The sequence below is a fragment of the Athene noctua genome, chromosome 2, assembly GCF_965140245.1.
Source record: "Athene noctua chromosome 2, bAthNoc1.hap1.1, whole genome shotgun sequence".
Taxonomy (NCBI): domain Eukaryota; kingdom Metazoa; phylum Chordata; class Aves; order Strigiformes; family Strigidae; genus Athene; species Athene noctua.
In genome coordinates, this window is record NC_134038.1 from 58,549,249 (window position 1) to 58,565,484 (window position 16,236).

At 36.3% G+C, this 16,236-nt stretch overlaps 1 protein-coding gene across 1 annotated transcript in view; it reads left to right on the top strand.

The window, feature by feature from the left end:
- Positions 1-16,236, top strand: part of CEP192 (centrosomal protein 192) — an 88,440-nt gene that overhangs the window by 50,538 nt on the left and 21,666 nt on the right. The window contains exons 31-44 of the mRNA XM_074897472.1: positions 760-903; positions 1,118-1,181; positions 1,861-2,000; positions 2,116-2,208; positions 3,240-3,355; positions 4,844-5,020; positions 6,844-6,934; positions 7,705-7,881; positions 8,401-8,661; positions 8,871-8,989; positions 11,027-11,136; positions 12,578-12,719; positions 14,967-15,139; positions 15,489-15,612. Of these exons, the coding sequence (XP_074753573.1) occupies positions 760-903; positions 1,118-1,181; positions 1,861-2,000; positions 2,116-2,208; positions 3,240-3,355; positions 4,844-5,020; positions 6,844-6,934; positions 7,705-7,881; positions 8,401-8,661; positions 8,871-8,989; positions 11,027-11,136; positions 12,578-12,719; positions 14,967-15,139; positions 15,489-15,612 (1,931 nt within the window). The remainder of the gene's footprint in view (positions 1-759; positions 904-1,117; positions 1,182-1,860; positions 2,001-2,115; positions 2,209-3,239; positions 3,356-4,843; positions 5,021-6,843; positions 6,935-7,704; positions 7,882-8,400; positions 8,662-8,870; positions 8,990-11,026; positions 11,137-12,577; positions 12,720-14,966; positions 15,140-15,488; positions 15,613-16,236) is intronic.

Genomic DNA, 16,236 nt, shown 5'->3' on the forward strand with positions numbered 1-16,236 from the left:
GTAGCAAGAAAAATGCTTCTGGGATAGGTGCGGGGTCTTGGTTTGATTTAGTGGGTTTTTTCCTTCTTTTTTACAGCCTAACCATAGACTGCTGCCTCCGTCTTGCCTGATTTGGTAGCACAGGGCAATAGATAGCAAAAGGGTTGTGTTGCCTAAACCTTTGAGGTTCCATGGTTCAAGTGGAACAGCTGACTGTTCAAACAAGCAGCCAGACTTGATTTGTAGCAAATTTAACATATTCTCTCTTCCTCTGCAGGAGCAAGAGCAGGACTCTTCCCTTGATCTGCTTTGTCTCCCACTAGACAATAGTAGCCTGTGTTATAGGCTACAGCATGCTTCTGTCTGCACCTCTGTGGCAATGCAGATTTTTGGGGTTTGGCTCATCTGGCTGCTGTTTTGTGCTGTGGGAAGAGCTGGTCTCTTTTCTTGAGCCCCCACATAAGGAAACAACTGGCCTTATGTTAAGATGTATCAGGTTGTCTTGATGACTAGTGAGGTTTGTTCTTGAACAGTCAGACTTCTTGAAGGCTTAAACTAACCAGTTCCAGCTTATCTCCTTTTACTGCAGAAGGGTTTCTGATTATTTTTAAAGGGTTTGCTTGACTATCACATACCAACTGAAGCTACAGGCTAATTTTGGTTTTTTTTTTTTTCAAACTACTTAGATCATTCAAAACTTGCCTTGCATTTCTGAGCTTTGTCAGCATTATTATTAGTGACAATAAGAGAGTTTAATACTTCTAATACTTTCTTTGACAGAATGCAGTAGCTTGGCGTTGCTTCACATTTTCCAAGGAACCAGTTAATTCTTCTAATGAACAATCGCTCCAAATGGATGCAGTTTCTCAGATAGCAGCTCCATCAGTTGTAAATCATGTGATACATGCAAGCTATGACGGGCAAGTGAGTAGTTTGTAGTTGGCTGATTATTACTTGCAGTCTGAAATGATTGTTTTTGAATATCCGAGTTCACAGTAATGATTTTTGGGGTGTCTACCTGTTTGAGCAGTGTAGTTTTGTTGCTAGTTTTTTGCTGTGTTTTTTGTTGTTCCCCGCCTCTCTGCCCTCAGTAGTTCTTTTCCTTCCGTAAGATAAATCAATAATTTTTTTTTTTCAGGATCCTGAAGCTTTAACAGTTTGGGTTCTGTTCCATGCACCTAAGAAACAAATTTCTGGTTCAGGTATAGTAATTTGATTTTCATTTCAACTGAAACAAATTTGACTTCTAATGTATGCATATGTTAGAATTGCAGAAACAGGCTGCAAACTTGAAATGAAACATTCCAGCTTTCGTTTGTGTGTCCTAATATTTTGGGTATCACATTCAGTTGCAGTAACTGAAGGAGGCAGAATACTTGTGTCTTAAACTTCTAGATGTTAACATGGGTATTTATACCTCAGTATCAAACTGGTCAAAGTCCTTATCTACTGTACGATGCATGAAATTTTATTTACTCATTTGCTGAGGGAATTAAATCATCACTTAAGAAAACATTGCATTAACTGCAAAATACATAAGACATTTGAAGAAACCTCTGAGATTTTCTGGCTTCCTAAATTGTAAGTAGTACGTATATCAACTAATTTGGCTAGTTTGTTAAGATGTGGGGTTTTGTTTGCTTTAGGGACAATTTCAGCCACATTTGAAAATGGTAGAACTCTTAAATAAGTTCCTGTGAGACTTTATTTAAAAGAAAAAAAAAAAAAAGCATTGCCAGGGTAATGGGAGAGTTTCTGTTCATATCACCACAACATTAATATGTTAAGACTGGACAGTAGCTGAAGTGAGACATATCTATAGGAATAGCCTTTGCTACTAGCAGACTTGATTGCTTTTGTTATTCATGGAATTGTTCCTAGATTCCTTGGGTCCAGCAGATGAATTCTTTGCAAGAGTTGATGTGGAAGTGGATAGTCCAGGACCTAGCAGTGTGATTAAAAGTATTCCCCTTCGAGCAAGAGCTGGAACAGCGAGGATACATGCTCCCAAGGACTTACAGGTTTGCGTGTATTTACAAAGTGTGTTTTAATAATAGTTTGCCTCTCCTAGCCTACTTCTGTAGCGTTTGGTTTTATTACATATGTGTATATATAGACATACACTACTTTTTCCAGAAAATATATCTGTCTACGAGTGTGGGTTCAACAGCCAAACAACAGCTGCCATTGAAAAATGCTGGAAACATTGGTGTATATCTGAAAGTTAAGGTAGGTTGGCTTCTTCCTCTTGAAATCATGAGCTTTGCTGTTGATGTGATATTGAAACTAGAGGTGAGCCTTGGGATCCTAGCTCAACTGTGTGGTTTAAAGTTTACATGAAGAGAATGAAAATAGCAGAGATTAGCTCATGTTACTGGAAAAAGCATAAGGGAGTTTTGTTGCTCAGCTTTAGTTGTATTTATTTGAACAAACATACTCTTACGAGTTTTAAGAAATGTATTTTAACAAGTGTATAACGAATATGTCAAAGCAGTGAGTCCTGTGCTCCACAGCAGGTGTTAATTAGCTAGTGAAGTAAAGCCCATTTAGAGTAAAGAGGAATATTAGCACTGGAAAACATCTTTATTTTTCTAACAAAGCTACATTAGTTTTCAATGGACATCTTGCCATCCTAAATATGAAGCAAGTTCTTTTCAGATATGTGATGTCTTTACTTGACTTCAGTTTCCATGAGAATCCATGGAAAATATGGTCCCAGACTAAAAGGTAACTAGACACATTTGAAACTATCATTTTCAAGTCAACAGAAGGAGCGGTGGGTCCCCTTTCACATTTGAAAAAAAAAAAAAAAAGGGAGCTTGTGAGCCCATCATTTCTGGGAGCAGAGGCCACAGAAATAGGATGCATGATTTATCACAAAGGCCATATTAACATGATGATCCTGCATACTAGCTGATATAAGTAATAGTTGGTACCACCATTGAGACTAGTGATACTACTTCACTAGTGGTGTACCATTGCCATGTTGTACTTACTGTTAAATTTTTTTAACTATCTTTGTGGCCTCTTCAGTGGGGGGCCAGCCAATGTTTTAAGATGCTTATGTTAGAGGTATTTGTATTAGTGTCCAACCTGAGAGCTAAACTAGTATGGAATTGTGGGAAAGTTCTAAAGGTGACACGTGTATTTGAATTGTCTGAAGTGCGTGTACAACAGATGCACAACCAGGTTGTATTACATGTTGTAGAAGTGTTCACTCCCTTTAACCAACTCTTCCTTTTTCCCTTGCCCACTTTCAGACATCAGGTCAGGACAGCTGTTTTGCTGTTGAACCTGAGAATCTTTTCCTTCTTCCTGGAGAAGAACGAGAAGTGACTGTCCTGTTTTATCCAAGAAACGTAACGACTACAGAAAGGTAACATAACTGATTTTGTGCTATGACTGACTTCTCCAGAGCAGCTTTTCCTCTTTTGTTACATGTTTTCCAGTTTCAGTCATAATAGAACAAGACTGGACAACGGAATCCATCCAAAATATGTTCAGCTTCACTATGTGGCTTAACTAGGCCTACCCAGTGCATTAAATTCAACAATGAGAAGTTGTGTGCTAATGACAATATAATCCTTATAGGCATCCAGAGTGATTAATCTTTGCTTTCCTGTGGCCTTATGCATAACTGCTTTGCTTTACAGGCTCAAGGTACTCAGTAGGGTTGGAAACTTTGCAGTCCACTTGCAAGTGCTGCCAATACACTAATAAACTAATTAAAACAGTAACAAGAGTTCACGTTCCCTACTGATGGGATGCAGGGCTCGGTCAGTATAGTAGGTGTCATAGGAATTCAATGGCAGCCGGAATGGAGGTTTGTGACTTTTATTCCTGGTTCTCAGTGGGTCTGTAGTGTAGCACATGCTTCAGCCTGTTCTTTATAAGCTTAAATTCCTTACTGCCCTATGCCTTATATTTTTTTTTTCTGTTTTGTTTTTTCTGATAGTTTTTTCTCTTGTTCCCTGTATCGTTTATTGGATACTTCCAGTCTCTACTTTCTTCCCTATATACTTTAGTCTTTTGATTTCTCAGTTGTCTTCTGTCCCCCTTAATTAGGCAGCACTTTCTTTTTCCTGGTTATTTTTTTCTTTAGTTGTATTTTTTGTTTGTGTCTAGTTTCTTTTCTGTTTTCTTTGCTAGCTAGGTCCAGCTTTCTTATTCCGTATTAGTGCATTTCTTTCTACTTCATGATTTAAATCTGTACTCCTGATGCTCTCATTCATTTGTTTCTCTGCTCTGCCTGATGAAGTCGGTAGTCATCTGCACTGTGCTTGTGTCCTATAGGATAGAGACCCTATCATGAAAAGCCAGCTGTAGGTGGCCTAGTTCCCTGTCTGTAGGCCCAGTATTATTTCTCATAGCAATCCCAGGAAACAAAGTGGGGAAAAAAATCTTGTCTTTGTTGCTTAGAATGCTACTGTTGTTAACAGGACTCAGAGTTTAATTTTGATGCTCCTGAGTTTCTCACACTTGTAAAACTTCATTGACGTTTTGCCAGTATTTCAAAAGGCATCTCTTTCTACGCAGAGACAGCCAGGCTCTGTTTCTCTCCAAAATTAGTCTCTCAAAATAATCAGAAGTTAGCATGGGCAAAAAATAATTTGCCTGGCTTTAGACTCCGGAACATTTTTCTGAACGACTTCCATATTAAATACTGCAGAAGATTGCTTGAAGTATAGCCCAAAGGATTTAATTTTTGCTATGCCTAAAGCTAGCCTTTGCCATAAAATAATACAGTATTTGCTTTTCCCTTAAGAAGGTAGTTTAAAAAGGCCTATCTATTTTTTTAATTATGTTTTGTTTTCATCATCTAATCTTGTTCTGTGGTGGGATTTAAATTTATTTGTTTTTCAAGTACTTTGAAAATCCTTGTGCTGCCATCTGGGCCTCAGTATGAAGTGGTGCTAAAAGGTGAGGTGGAGCTTGAGGAAAATAGACCTGTACCTACAGCTGCTGGCTGCTCAGACATCCCACCCATTCTCTCCAACAAGCAGTTCGTTGCCTGGGGAGGAGTAACAATTGGAGCATCAGTGTAAGTATAAGCTGGGCAGCAGTTCTTACAGAATATCACATTAGGTATTTTATATTGCACTTACTTGAAGTAAAACTTCCTTACTGTCCTTATTCACAAGTCATAAATTAAGCTGGATTGTGACTCAAGTGAGAGAAGCAGTACATTACAATTATTTTTTTTGTGCAAGAAATTTTTGGAAACAAACTGTGATCTTGTTTGAGCTTTTTGTATTCTTTAGGACTCTTTAGTTATCATTGAAATAATACCTGATTCTGTAAGATTAGTGTGTTATGTAAGTAGAAATGCAGTAGAAAACATTTTCCAAACATGCTGATGGAACAGTTCTGTTGGTTCTTTTGATACCTACCTCTTGCTATAAATAAATCTCTATGCTTGTTTTGTTTCAATTCATTCATTAAGACTAGAAGCTGGTAATGTAATTTGACCATCCAAATAGCACAGGCTGTTGAATTTCCTGAATTAATTTATTTGAATTTGAATGCTAAAGCTTTCAGTGATGGCTAATCCATTGCATCCCTAATTGTAATTACTTTATCTTTCAGACTAGTTCTTGTCTGAACTTTTGTAGTTTACAGCTTCAGTATTCCACGATTTAGTGAAACTGTTCATAATTGTCTTAGATATACTTTACTACTTTTGTATTACAAAGGCTGCAAGTTTTGTAGATGTCTGGACTCCTAGTAAGTATTACTTTAGGGACTAATCCACTGTTGTTTTGATACTGAACTTTTTGAGTAATTTAATAATGTTCCTGGTTGTTTAGAAGTGATCTATATTTGTAGCAAAGAACCATTTGTGATAGCAATATTACTATTTTTCTGTTTTGTTAAGATAGTGTATTTCCAGCATAGTAGTTTGGGCTGTTTGGTGTTTGGGAATCACTTTCTCTTCCCTGTACACTGCTACCTTTTTATTTCTGTTCCTTCTGCAAAATAGTTTTGATTCACCATTGGCTTTAGGAAGCTGAAATTATCTTAATTTTTTTTTTTCCAACAGAGTACAAAACAGTGTCTACTAATGAAAATTGAGGAGAGGCATTGTTCTCTCTCCATCCTTCTCTTTGATTCTAACTGCATGAACTCTTCCTTTATGCTTTTACCAGTTTTAGGGCTTGTCACATCTTTGTGTTGTTTGTTTTGGGTTGTTTGGGGTTTTTTTTGACTTGTTAAAATTACAAAGACACTCGCTATTCTTGCTGGAGAGGTTTCCTTCCTCTGTCAAGGAAGGATCTGAGTACCAGAAGCCTGGTCAATCCCAGGATGTATTGGAGGGGAAAAAAAAATAGTCCTTGGTCAACCTCATGCTGCCAAGTGACCGTAATTTTCTGTGGTACTATCATGTTGAAGAGTACATGAAAAGGAAAACTTACCCTTAATTTAGTTCTTTACAGCTGTTCCAGTGAATCTGGGCCAGACTACTCATAAGAGTCTGTTTCTGCATAACTAAGTGGCTCTGGATAATCTAATTATAACTGTGTCTTAAAATGTTTTTTTAAGGAATTTTTGTATTGACACAACTACTGCTTGCTTTAAAAGTTCAAGCTGTTAAATACAGTACTTGAACTTCAGAAAAGTTGTATTTATATATGTTTTTGAGGATTTTTGCTGTATGAGGATTGATGCATAATGGTGTATAATATTGTAAGGTCTGTAAGTTTGAGAATACAGAAGTAACTAGCTAATGTATTCTGTTGTATCAAGAAGTGGGTTTTTTTAATGAAATGACTTTAAAACTGACTATCCCATTTTCATTGTTTCCATGAATACACATACACAGTTAATTTACATTTGCTAAATATAAGTAAACTTTATATTTTTCAGCCAACAGAAGTTAACTCTAAGAAATGACTCTCCATCTGTGACCCAGCATTTAAGACTGTTGATAAGAGGCCAGGATCAAGACTGCTTTCAGGTAACTGTCATGAAAGCTTCTCTTTAGTGTTTATGACAACTGTCAGGATATGTTTATAATAAAAATGTCTTTGCCTTGAAGGGTTATTCCTTTATAAATCTCAGTGACTAGCAGACTGTGTGAGTATTTGCTCTTGAGACTGCCAAGATGGACATGATAGCAGAGATTAAGCTGCGCTGGCAGCCCTAGGAAACCGTAACAGTGCTGCAGCAAATTGGAGCTCAGTTTACAGCTCTTTAAGCTGCTGTAGCACAACAGAGTCAATACCTGGTGGAGTAGTCAGTCAGTGACATTTCTTGCAGAAGGGATTCCAGACCTCTCTTCAAGGGACTCGGTGTACGTAGGGAGGGAGGAAAGGAAAACTTGAGTTAGCTTTTGGTAATTACCATAACTACAGGGTTTTGTAGCATGCATACATTTATATCTCCTTTTTTTCCTCAGATGTTGAGATCCAGTATCTAAAAATTTTCAACTGAGAGAGCATTAGTGTAGTGCTGGTTAAGTTCAGCTTTACCCTATTGTGGATTGAAGGCAAAAATACTCTGTGGTTTAAACTGAGAGATACCTATATGCTCTTTGTGGGAATATGAAGTATTTTGCACTTGTCATTTTTTCTGTTGCATATTAAGCATTGTGACCTTAAATATGTGCCGTTGTCAGCTGAGTTAATCCAGGTTTTGAAGAGGTTAATTTTGGGTTAGTAGTGAAGTCTTATTACTGTTATATTTTTCCTATTTTTGTAGTAATTTCTGATGTCTTCACTTTCATAGCTGCAAAGTATATTTGGATCAGAAGAACGTTTAACAAGTAATTGGGAACTCAAAATCCGTCCCAAAGAAGATACTAACATATACTTGATGTTTGCACCTACTCGAATAACTTGCTGCTTTGCAAAGCTGGAAATCAAACAGCTGGGGATTCGATCACAGCCAGGAATTAAATTTACTGTAAGAGTCACAACTTAACTTCTAATAATTTTAAATATAGCTTTTGTTTTAAAATAATTATTTTAAATCTAGCAATGAATAGCTGTTTCAGTTGAGAAGTTGAAATTTTCCAAGATACACACTATGCGTATCTGTATACTCATTAAAGATCATGTGGGCACTGAATTTTACATTTTGAACATTAGCCTCGATTTTACATGCACTTTTTCCCCTTGTGAAGGAAGAAGAAAGATGTTTACATAGTATATTAAAAGTAGCCCAAGGTTTTAATTCTAGAACAGTCAGAAAATTGGAACTTGTCTTGTTTTATAGGTAGGTCTTAAATGAATTTTCAGTAAAACTTGAAAGAGGTTGAACAGACTTTGCCTTTTTTATTTTTTGCAGTGTCTTCAGTTCACATTTAAGTGGGTTTTTTTGTATTTCTGTATAATTCACCATAGATGTGAAGAAGTTTTAATAAGAAGCTTTCTTTCATTTGAAGTACTTTTTTTTTTTTTTCTGTTTTTCTTACCACCCCAGATACCCTTGTCTGGATATGGAGGAACAAGTAATATAACTTTAGAAAATGTTAAAAAACTGTCAGATAGTTACATGGTAACACTGGATGGATTATTGCCTGCAAGAGTGAGGAAAGCTTCCTTCCGCATCAGAAATACAGGTTCTCGGGCTGCCTATGTTAAAGCACTGTGCTTTGCAAACCTACAGACAAAACCAGTTATGGATCCTCCAGCAGTGATGGTATCTCCAGAGAAGTTTGTCCTAAGAGAAGGAACACATGAAGTATGTATAATGCCATATTTTGAGCAAGTTTTACTAATTTAAAATAAATGGGATCAGTGAAATTGTGTCTGACTAGTTCTTTATTAAAACCTCACTTAAATTTTGTTAAATCCTCTTTCACTTGTATTACAGTAATTTGTTGACTCATGTTCTGAGTGTTAGTAATAATATTTTTTTTTCCTGAGTATATTGTCCATTTATTTTATCAGGTAATTAATATAACATGGAATCCAATGGAAAGGGAAGAGAACTTCTGTAAAACAAACACATTGGTATCGACAGTATGTTTTTTTTGTGGAGATGAAGTTGCTAGGCAGCAGTATCGTAGGTAAGATGTACTTCGCTATTGTAACAGACACAGATGTTTAATAAAATGAGTATGGTTTTAACATGCTTCCAAAAATAGCAAGAACAAACTACAAGATCTCAATGATGTAGAGAGATCTAGTAAGTCTTATATCTGGTAGGTTGTTCGGTGGGAGTTTCGTTGGTTTGTTTGTGGTTTTGTTTACATACTGTAGCTACAATCCTAGCTAAGGGGTTTATTTTCTTTTCACATTCTTGAATTTGAGTGTGTTGGGTTTGTGGGAGAACTTTTGCTTTTCTTGTATTAAAAGAGAGTTGTGTTCTGTCTTGGTATCTCTCTGATATGTATGTAGCTGTAATTTTGAAGAAAAGGCTCATGAAGGGAGTGGTACTGAAATTCAGTGGTAATTTTGAACAAGATTCGCATTTTGGCTTGCTGAATTCTGTTGATGAAGACAGTGCTTGAGTATATGTGTATGTGAGAGAAATAACATCTACATATGCGCATAACAGTGATGAAATTTGTAAAATGTATCGTGCTGAGCTTAAGTAGAGGCTCTCTTACTCTGCATTTCCATTTGCATAACTCAGATGCACAAAAATGGCATGCTCTGCTCTTAATGACATAAGTGGCACTTTTGACTTGTGCTGTGTATGGTGTATAGTAATAATGCAAAATGCTAAGAACAGGCAGAGCACTAAGGTGCTGCTGCTGATCATTCAGTACAAAATTTCAGAAAGGTGGTATCTGACTATTTATTTAAATGGATTGCCTGAAACTTTATGTAAGTCATCGCATTTATTGTTATCCAAATAAAGTATTAAACGTAGCTGAATTTAACTGTATGACTTCGAATAAAAGGCTAAGGGAATAGCTGGGTTTGTGACCTTAATAAAGTACTGGCTTATCTTGGATCTCAGAAGATGTTTGTTGCTGATTTTTGTGTGAAGTCTTTTGTCTAAGGCAGTGCTCACTATCATTGAATCCTTCTCAAAGGACAAAAATACTTGGGCAAAAGCTTTCATCTACTGATCCACAGAAAAACCATTGAGAAGCTTCATTGATGCACCTGTATAGGTAGTGTTGGAAACTTTTTATTCAGACTTTGGACATAGGTATGAGTTAAATTATTTACTGCTGATTCTGTTAGGCAGCGGTTATGGCGTTTGGTTCCTGAACATGGTAGTCTAGTTGGTTGTTTATTGGTGGGAGCTTCTCTGAAGTCTTCCTTGATAATTTTAGAGATGCGTGTTTCTTGAAATGACTGAGTACTGTAAGCCAGTCAAACCCTGTCCTGTAATTGTGTGCTAGAATTAGAAGGTTACTTGGGGCTTAGGGGCAGGAATGTGGCATGAATAATCTGCCTAGTGTGCCAACCCTGTGGCTCAAGTTCTTTGCTCCAAAAATATACATAGTCAGAAGCCTGGTAGGTAGCTTAGACCTGAGAGTTAGTAGTGCTGAGGTATTCTTTCCACCTCCACAGCTCTGACCCTATTTGAGTGCCAGGTTTCATCTTACTGACCTGTAGCTTCCCATTTTTCTCAGGACTATTTATATTCCTATGCCTCCCAGTCTTTTCTGTCCTGTTGACAGTCATGCTCTTGGCTCCATGTTCCTGCTGTTGGCTGGCACCTGCTGCCACTCTGCCATCAACTAGTCAATTTTTCCCCTCAAAGGCTTTCACTCATGACCAAAATAGCATTCCGCTTCCTGTAGCGATTGAAAAATCACTTAGATGCCTGATGTACTTATCAGAAATCTGGGTAGGTGTGACTGACAGCAGAGAATAAGTAGCTTGGAATGACAAGGTTATGGTAGCTATTATTTCAATGTTTCCTTTTACTCTGCAGCAATAGAGCAGGTGTTTCTTTTAACCATTTTAAGATTATGAAAAGATTTCAGTTTTAAACAAATGCTCACAGATTTGAGCTTGGTGTATTTAAGAAATGATAAAGTTAAAATTAAACTAGAGTCTTACAATCTTATCAATCTTTTAAAATTGTTGTTTCCAATACCTTGTGTAATTTAACGACTCTTGTTTCTTTATCTCTTTAACAGAGGTATGATGTATAAACCTGAGGTAGAAAAACATACAATCCCAGAAGATGGTTTATTGAGAGACATTGTATTTGATGAAGAATTTCAAGGGGAGCAGCTTGTGACAGAAGGTAAGCCTATGATTTGTTAAAATAAAAATGTAATACTTGTTTTCGGGTGGAAAAATGTGCTTTTAGGTTTGAATCATAGTTATTTTTCCATTGTTTCTTTTTTTGATAAATATAGAAGTAAAATTCTCAGTTTGAGCAGAACTTGCTTTCTTTCATTCAATGCCTGTCTATTTAAATGGTTTACTGTACTTTTTTTTCCTAGCAAAATGAAACCCCAGTCTGAATGTTATAGCATTAAAAAATGCTCAGTTTATTTGGAGAGTATTTGCCTTACTGTTAATAATTGAGAAAGATTCAGTTTCTTGTACACAGATATATCTTATATTTGTAAATTGAGAGGCAGACAACTTCATTGATATTAAAATGTTATCCTTTCCAAATTACTTTTTTTTGTACTTTGCTTGTGTTAGCAAGGAATTTATTAAAATTTATTGAAGAATGCAGTATATTGTAAAGGTGTCCTTAAAATAACACCCCAAACCACCAAAAAAACAAATTGCCCCCCACTCTGTCCCATTCAATCCCATAAACAAGTTTACCATCAGACCTTGTTGCTTGAATTAGTTCTGCTCATATATGGAAAGATATTACTGTTCTAAGGCTACTACACCTGAATAAATGTTGTAGTCTCTTTCTTTCCTTGTAGATTGTATATTGTCTTTACTTGGAAAAGTAAAGGTTGTTGTTTGTTCATCTTGGTTGAGGTGAAATCCTAGTAAGATACTTGAGTTCTTGAGTATGCTCTGAAGTTTTCAAGCCAAAGTTAGAGGCTAGACATCCTTGATTGTCTTGCATCTTAATGTTTTTCTGTCTCTCTTTGAGTGTTCATTCCTGAATTTGTGAAATATAGCTTATGGTTCCCTTTTTGGTCACAATTGTTTTATTTATTCAAATACTTTGCAGGACCTAAGAGTAGTGCCTAGAATTAAGAAATATATATTTTTTTCTTCTTTTCTGTAAGATGCTATCTTTTAGGTGAAAAATAGCTTATTTTTTGAACATCTAAATGCTTTTTTACTTTTTGGCCTTTTAAATGAAAGACTGTTAAAGAGTTGATGCTGAAAAAAAGCTTAAAGAAGCGTTTATGTCTTGGCTGTAAGGATTGCTTTTAATGTAAAGTTGGGTTCCTAGACATTTTTGATCTTCATTTCTCATTACCTTAATCCACAGAGGTATTTGAAAAACCTATTAAGAAATTACATACAAAGGTTAATGTCACAATTAAAAAGTTAAAATTGGTGTTTACTTAGATTTATATGTTAAATCTCATATTAATGTTGATTTATGCCTGATAACTGAACTTGTAGTAAGTAATTTTTTGAATGATCTAGGATATCTTAGCCAACAGACTATGAACTAGGACTATATCCTAAATCTCTGTGGTGTAATTTCTGTTATAGATTTGCTCTTACTAGAATTGCTGTATTATTCTCATTTTTAGTATGTGATATCCCACGTGGAACAAATGATATTCATCTTTTCTATGCAAATATGCGGAAGATTGTCCTTTTTGTGGTTGGATATTCCACTTCTGATCAGGATGGAATTCAGCGGTCTCCTGGATGTCACTTGGAATTGGACAGGTAATGTAACTATAATGCTAACAGTCAAATAATGTCAAACTGAAGTGCATCTCCTTTCATTAAAGATTTTAATGTCAGTGATGAAAATTGACATGTGAAAGAGCTGGATCTATGAGAATGGGTCCAGTGAATATCTAGGTGGCTCTTCTCACTGTTTTTCTCTCTATAGTCTGTTTAAACCATTGTGGTAACTTTTAAACTATTCTCTCAACTGACTTTATCTGCAGCTTCCTATTATTCATTTGAAGAAACTGTTTTTTTTCCGTAGGCACTTCCAAAGTGCATTTGTTGGCTTTGTCCTAATAAGACTATAAGCACTTCATTCCTTGTAATGAATTTTTGATGTCTGGGATGGAAATAGAGATATATTATGAGGCTTAGTGGCCTATTCCTTGTCCAGCCCATATGCCAGTCTTTCAGTGTAGTGTGTACTACACTCATCAAAAGAATGATCAACACTGAGGCTAACCACACCCCTGTCACTCCCTCAAATGAAGGGATCTATTACTGGGAGGATTTCTTTGGAGGACTGGCAGAGATCTGGTCTTTAAAATGGACCTGTCATTTTTATTTAGACAGGTTGCCGTATCATTTGGAGCCCTGAAAAGGGAAAGAAATGTTCAAATCCTATACAAGTCCTATTTAGTAAGATAGCATAGCATAAAACAAAAATAAAGATGAGAATATTAACACTGTAAGGAACATGTTTGCAAAGGTTGTTTCTTGAGTCTTCGTTTTCATTCTTCTCAAGACCATGTTACATAAGTGAAGAAAGGGTCCTACCTAGTCCTGTTGTGTTTAACATCTACGTGTGTAGAAGTAGTTTTGGAATTGCTTGTACCTGTTGAACTCGAGATGCTGAACAATTTGGGACACGTGACAGATTTGTCTGCTGGCAAGGTGTTTGTCAGGCCTAGTGGGATTGTGAAGCTAGAGCCTGGAAACAAGTATCTGCAACAGCAAGTAGGATGCTTCTTTGGTGGTAGTAATTTGTTTTTGTTTTTTCTACTCAATAGCCTTATCGGTTTTTCTAGATTTGAATTTATTCCATGGCTAAGCATCATGAGGAACTTCATTTTCTGAGTATGCTGTAACTCTTAGAAGAGATCTGAATGTGTTAACTACTAATCTGATTGTTAGGAAATTCCACGTCAAGGAATTATGGATCAGTTGCCTTCCTGGTTCCGTTGCTGTTTTAAGGGATGAATTCTCACACATTAGTTCAGCTGTCCTGAACTGAGTCGGGACTCTCAGAAGCTTTAAAAATAGAAGTAGAAATAATAGGAAAAAGAGCTGTACGCACAGTGCACAATGTTGCATGGAGCAAAAGTTATTTTTTCTTTGTGTTGATTTTTGCTTTTATTTTAGTATTTAAAATCCAACTTCTTGCTAGTTAAGCTTTTAACTTCAGAGAATATGCTGAATCCTAAAATAACAGCTTCTTAGCTTACTCGTGTATGAGCTTACCTGCCATGTATTTTGCAAACAAAGGTGTGAAATTCTAGGCCATGAAGATGATGAAGGGATCGGAGCATCTGTCTTGCAAGGAGAGAGACCAAGAGGTGGTTTTGTTTAGTGTTGAGTAGAGAAGGCTTAAGCAGGGAGGAGGGTCTTACCAATGTGTGTAAGTACCTGATAGAGAAGTAAAGAGGAGGAAGACAAAGTCTTCCCAGTGGTGTTCAGTGACAGGACAAGAGTCAGCAGACAAACTGAAATGCAAGAAACTCAATTTAAATGCGAGAAAAAACTTTTTTTTTTTTCTAGTGAGGGTGGTCAGACACTGGAACAGGTTGCCCAAATGGGTTGTAAAGTCTGTGGAGAAATTCAGAATGTGACTGGACAATGTCCTGAGTATCCTGCTGTAGTTAACTCTGCTTTGAGCCGGGATGTTGGACTAGGTGTTCTACAGTGTCCCTACTGACCTTCAGCATTCTTTGAAACACAACTTATGTTGCCTTATTTCTCCCTCTAGTACTTTCTTAATCTGAATAAAATATATATAGAGAAAGCATTTTACTTTATTATCACCTGAAGATAAATGTTTATTTTAGTCTCTTCCATTCTGAATGGTACCTTCCACTTCTAAGCATTCTCTGACAAAGCTGTGTCACGCTATAGCTGCTGAATTATATTTTTCTTAATAATTATATATCAGTACCAAATTTTGAGATATACTAAGAGCAGGCTATTATAATTACTCATAAATTATTTTTGTTATTACTTTTGCTTAATGCAATCTGTTTTCAGGTTTGAGAACTCTGTTAGATACATCAATGCAGCTTTGGATGTTCTTCCCGTTAAAGGGCCTCAGGGTCCTCCATTACCTGTAAAAACTGATGATCTGGCTCAGAATAAATCAGATGCTCAACAGACTTGGTCTGTTAACCCTGAGTATTTGACTTTGACATCTCCTTCTATTAGTAAGTATTTTTTGAAGTTAATAAAATAACTATTCCAATATTAACTGTACTGCATGCTATGTTTGTAATTATTTTGTGTTTGTAAATGGGACTTGGCCAATAATCTTGCTGCAGTAGTTTTACATCTAAACAGTAAACTTGGTTTGAACACAGTTTTGATTAGTGTCAGAGGTAGTGTGCCGTGTGTGTATACATATAATGTGCACTGCATACCTATGAAGACTTTAAAGCATTGTGAAGGTGAAAATTGGGCAGAAAATGCTTCATCTTAATTAGTGCATCTCTGAATCTTGGGCACTTCAGTGAGTTTTTGTACATGTTAGGTTCTTACACTTTTTTTGTGTTACAGGTGGAACAGCAGACACTGGACATGTACAAATTGTCAACAATTCTAATAGGATGTTGACATTTGAGCTTTCATGGCCAGCTCACTGCCTTACTATAACCCCGCAACATGGAGTTATTGAACCAGGGTAAGTTTCTTCTCCTAGGTTTCCTTTATGTGTAAAAGTGTGGTGAGATTTTGGAGGAATTTATTTTTAGTTTCCTAAATTAACTCAATTCTTTAGCTATTTTAGTTAGTTTTTAGGTATTTATTTTAGTTTGTTTAGACTATACCCTGGAACTACCTAGTTAGTTAGTTTTCCAGGGTATAGTCTTTTTGTCAACTAACATGCAAATCTAGCGTTTATATTTTAGGACCTTATCCTTTTGTAGTTCTCTGTAGGGGGAATGTTCTTCTGCAACCAACAAAGTTACCTGGAGGCTAGGAATTTGATGTGCCTGAAAATACTATTATTGTTGCATAATGTTCCATGAGCTTGGATGGTCAACAAAGCTGAAGTTTTAAAAATCTCCTTTCGTGATAGTTTTTTGTTTAAAAATGACCTCTTTGTTTAAAACCAAAGAAGACTTGTTTCTCCCTTCACCAACAAACAGACCAACCAACCCAAGAACAGTTCTCAGAATGCTTCTTTTTGGGGACTTAAGAGTTTTGTTTTGCAAATGTGCTGATACTAATCAGAACTTGATTGTGGGTTTTTTTTGTCTTCTGACAAAACTTTCTTGCCACTCGGCCTTTGGTTTCTCACTATATG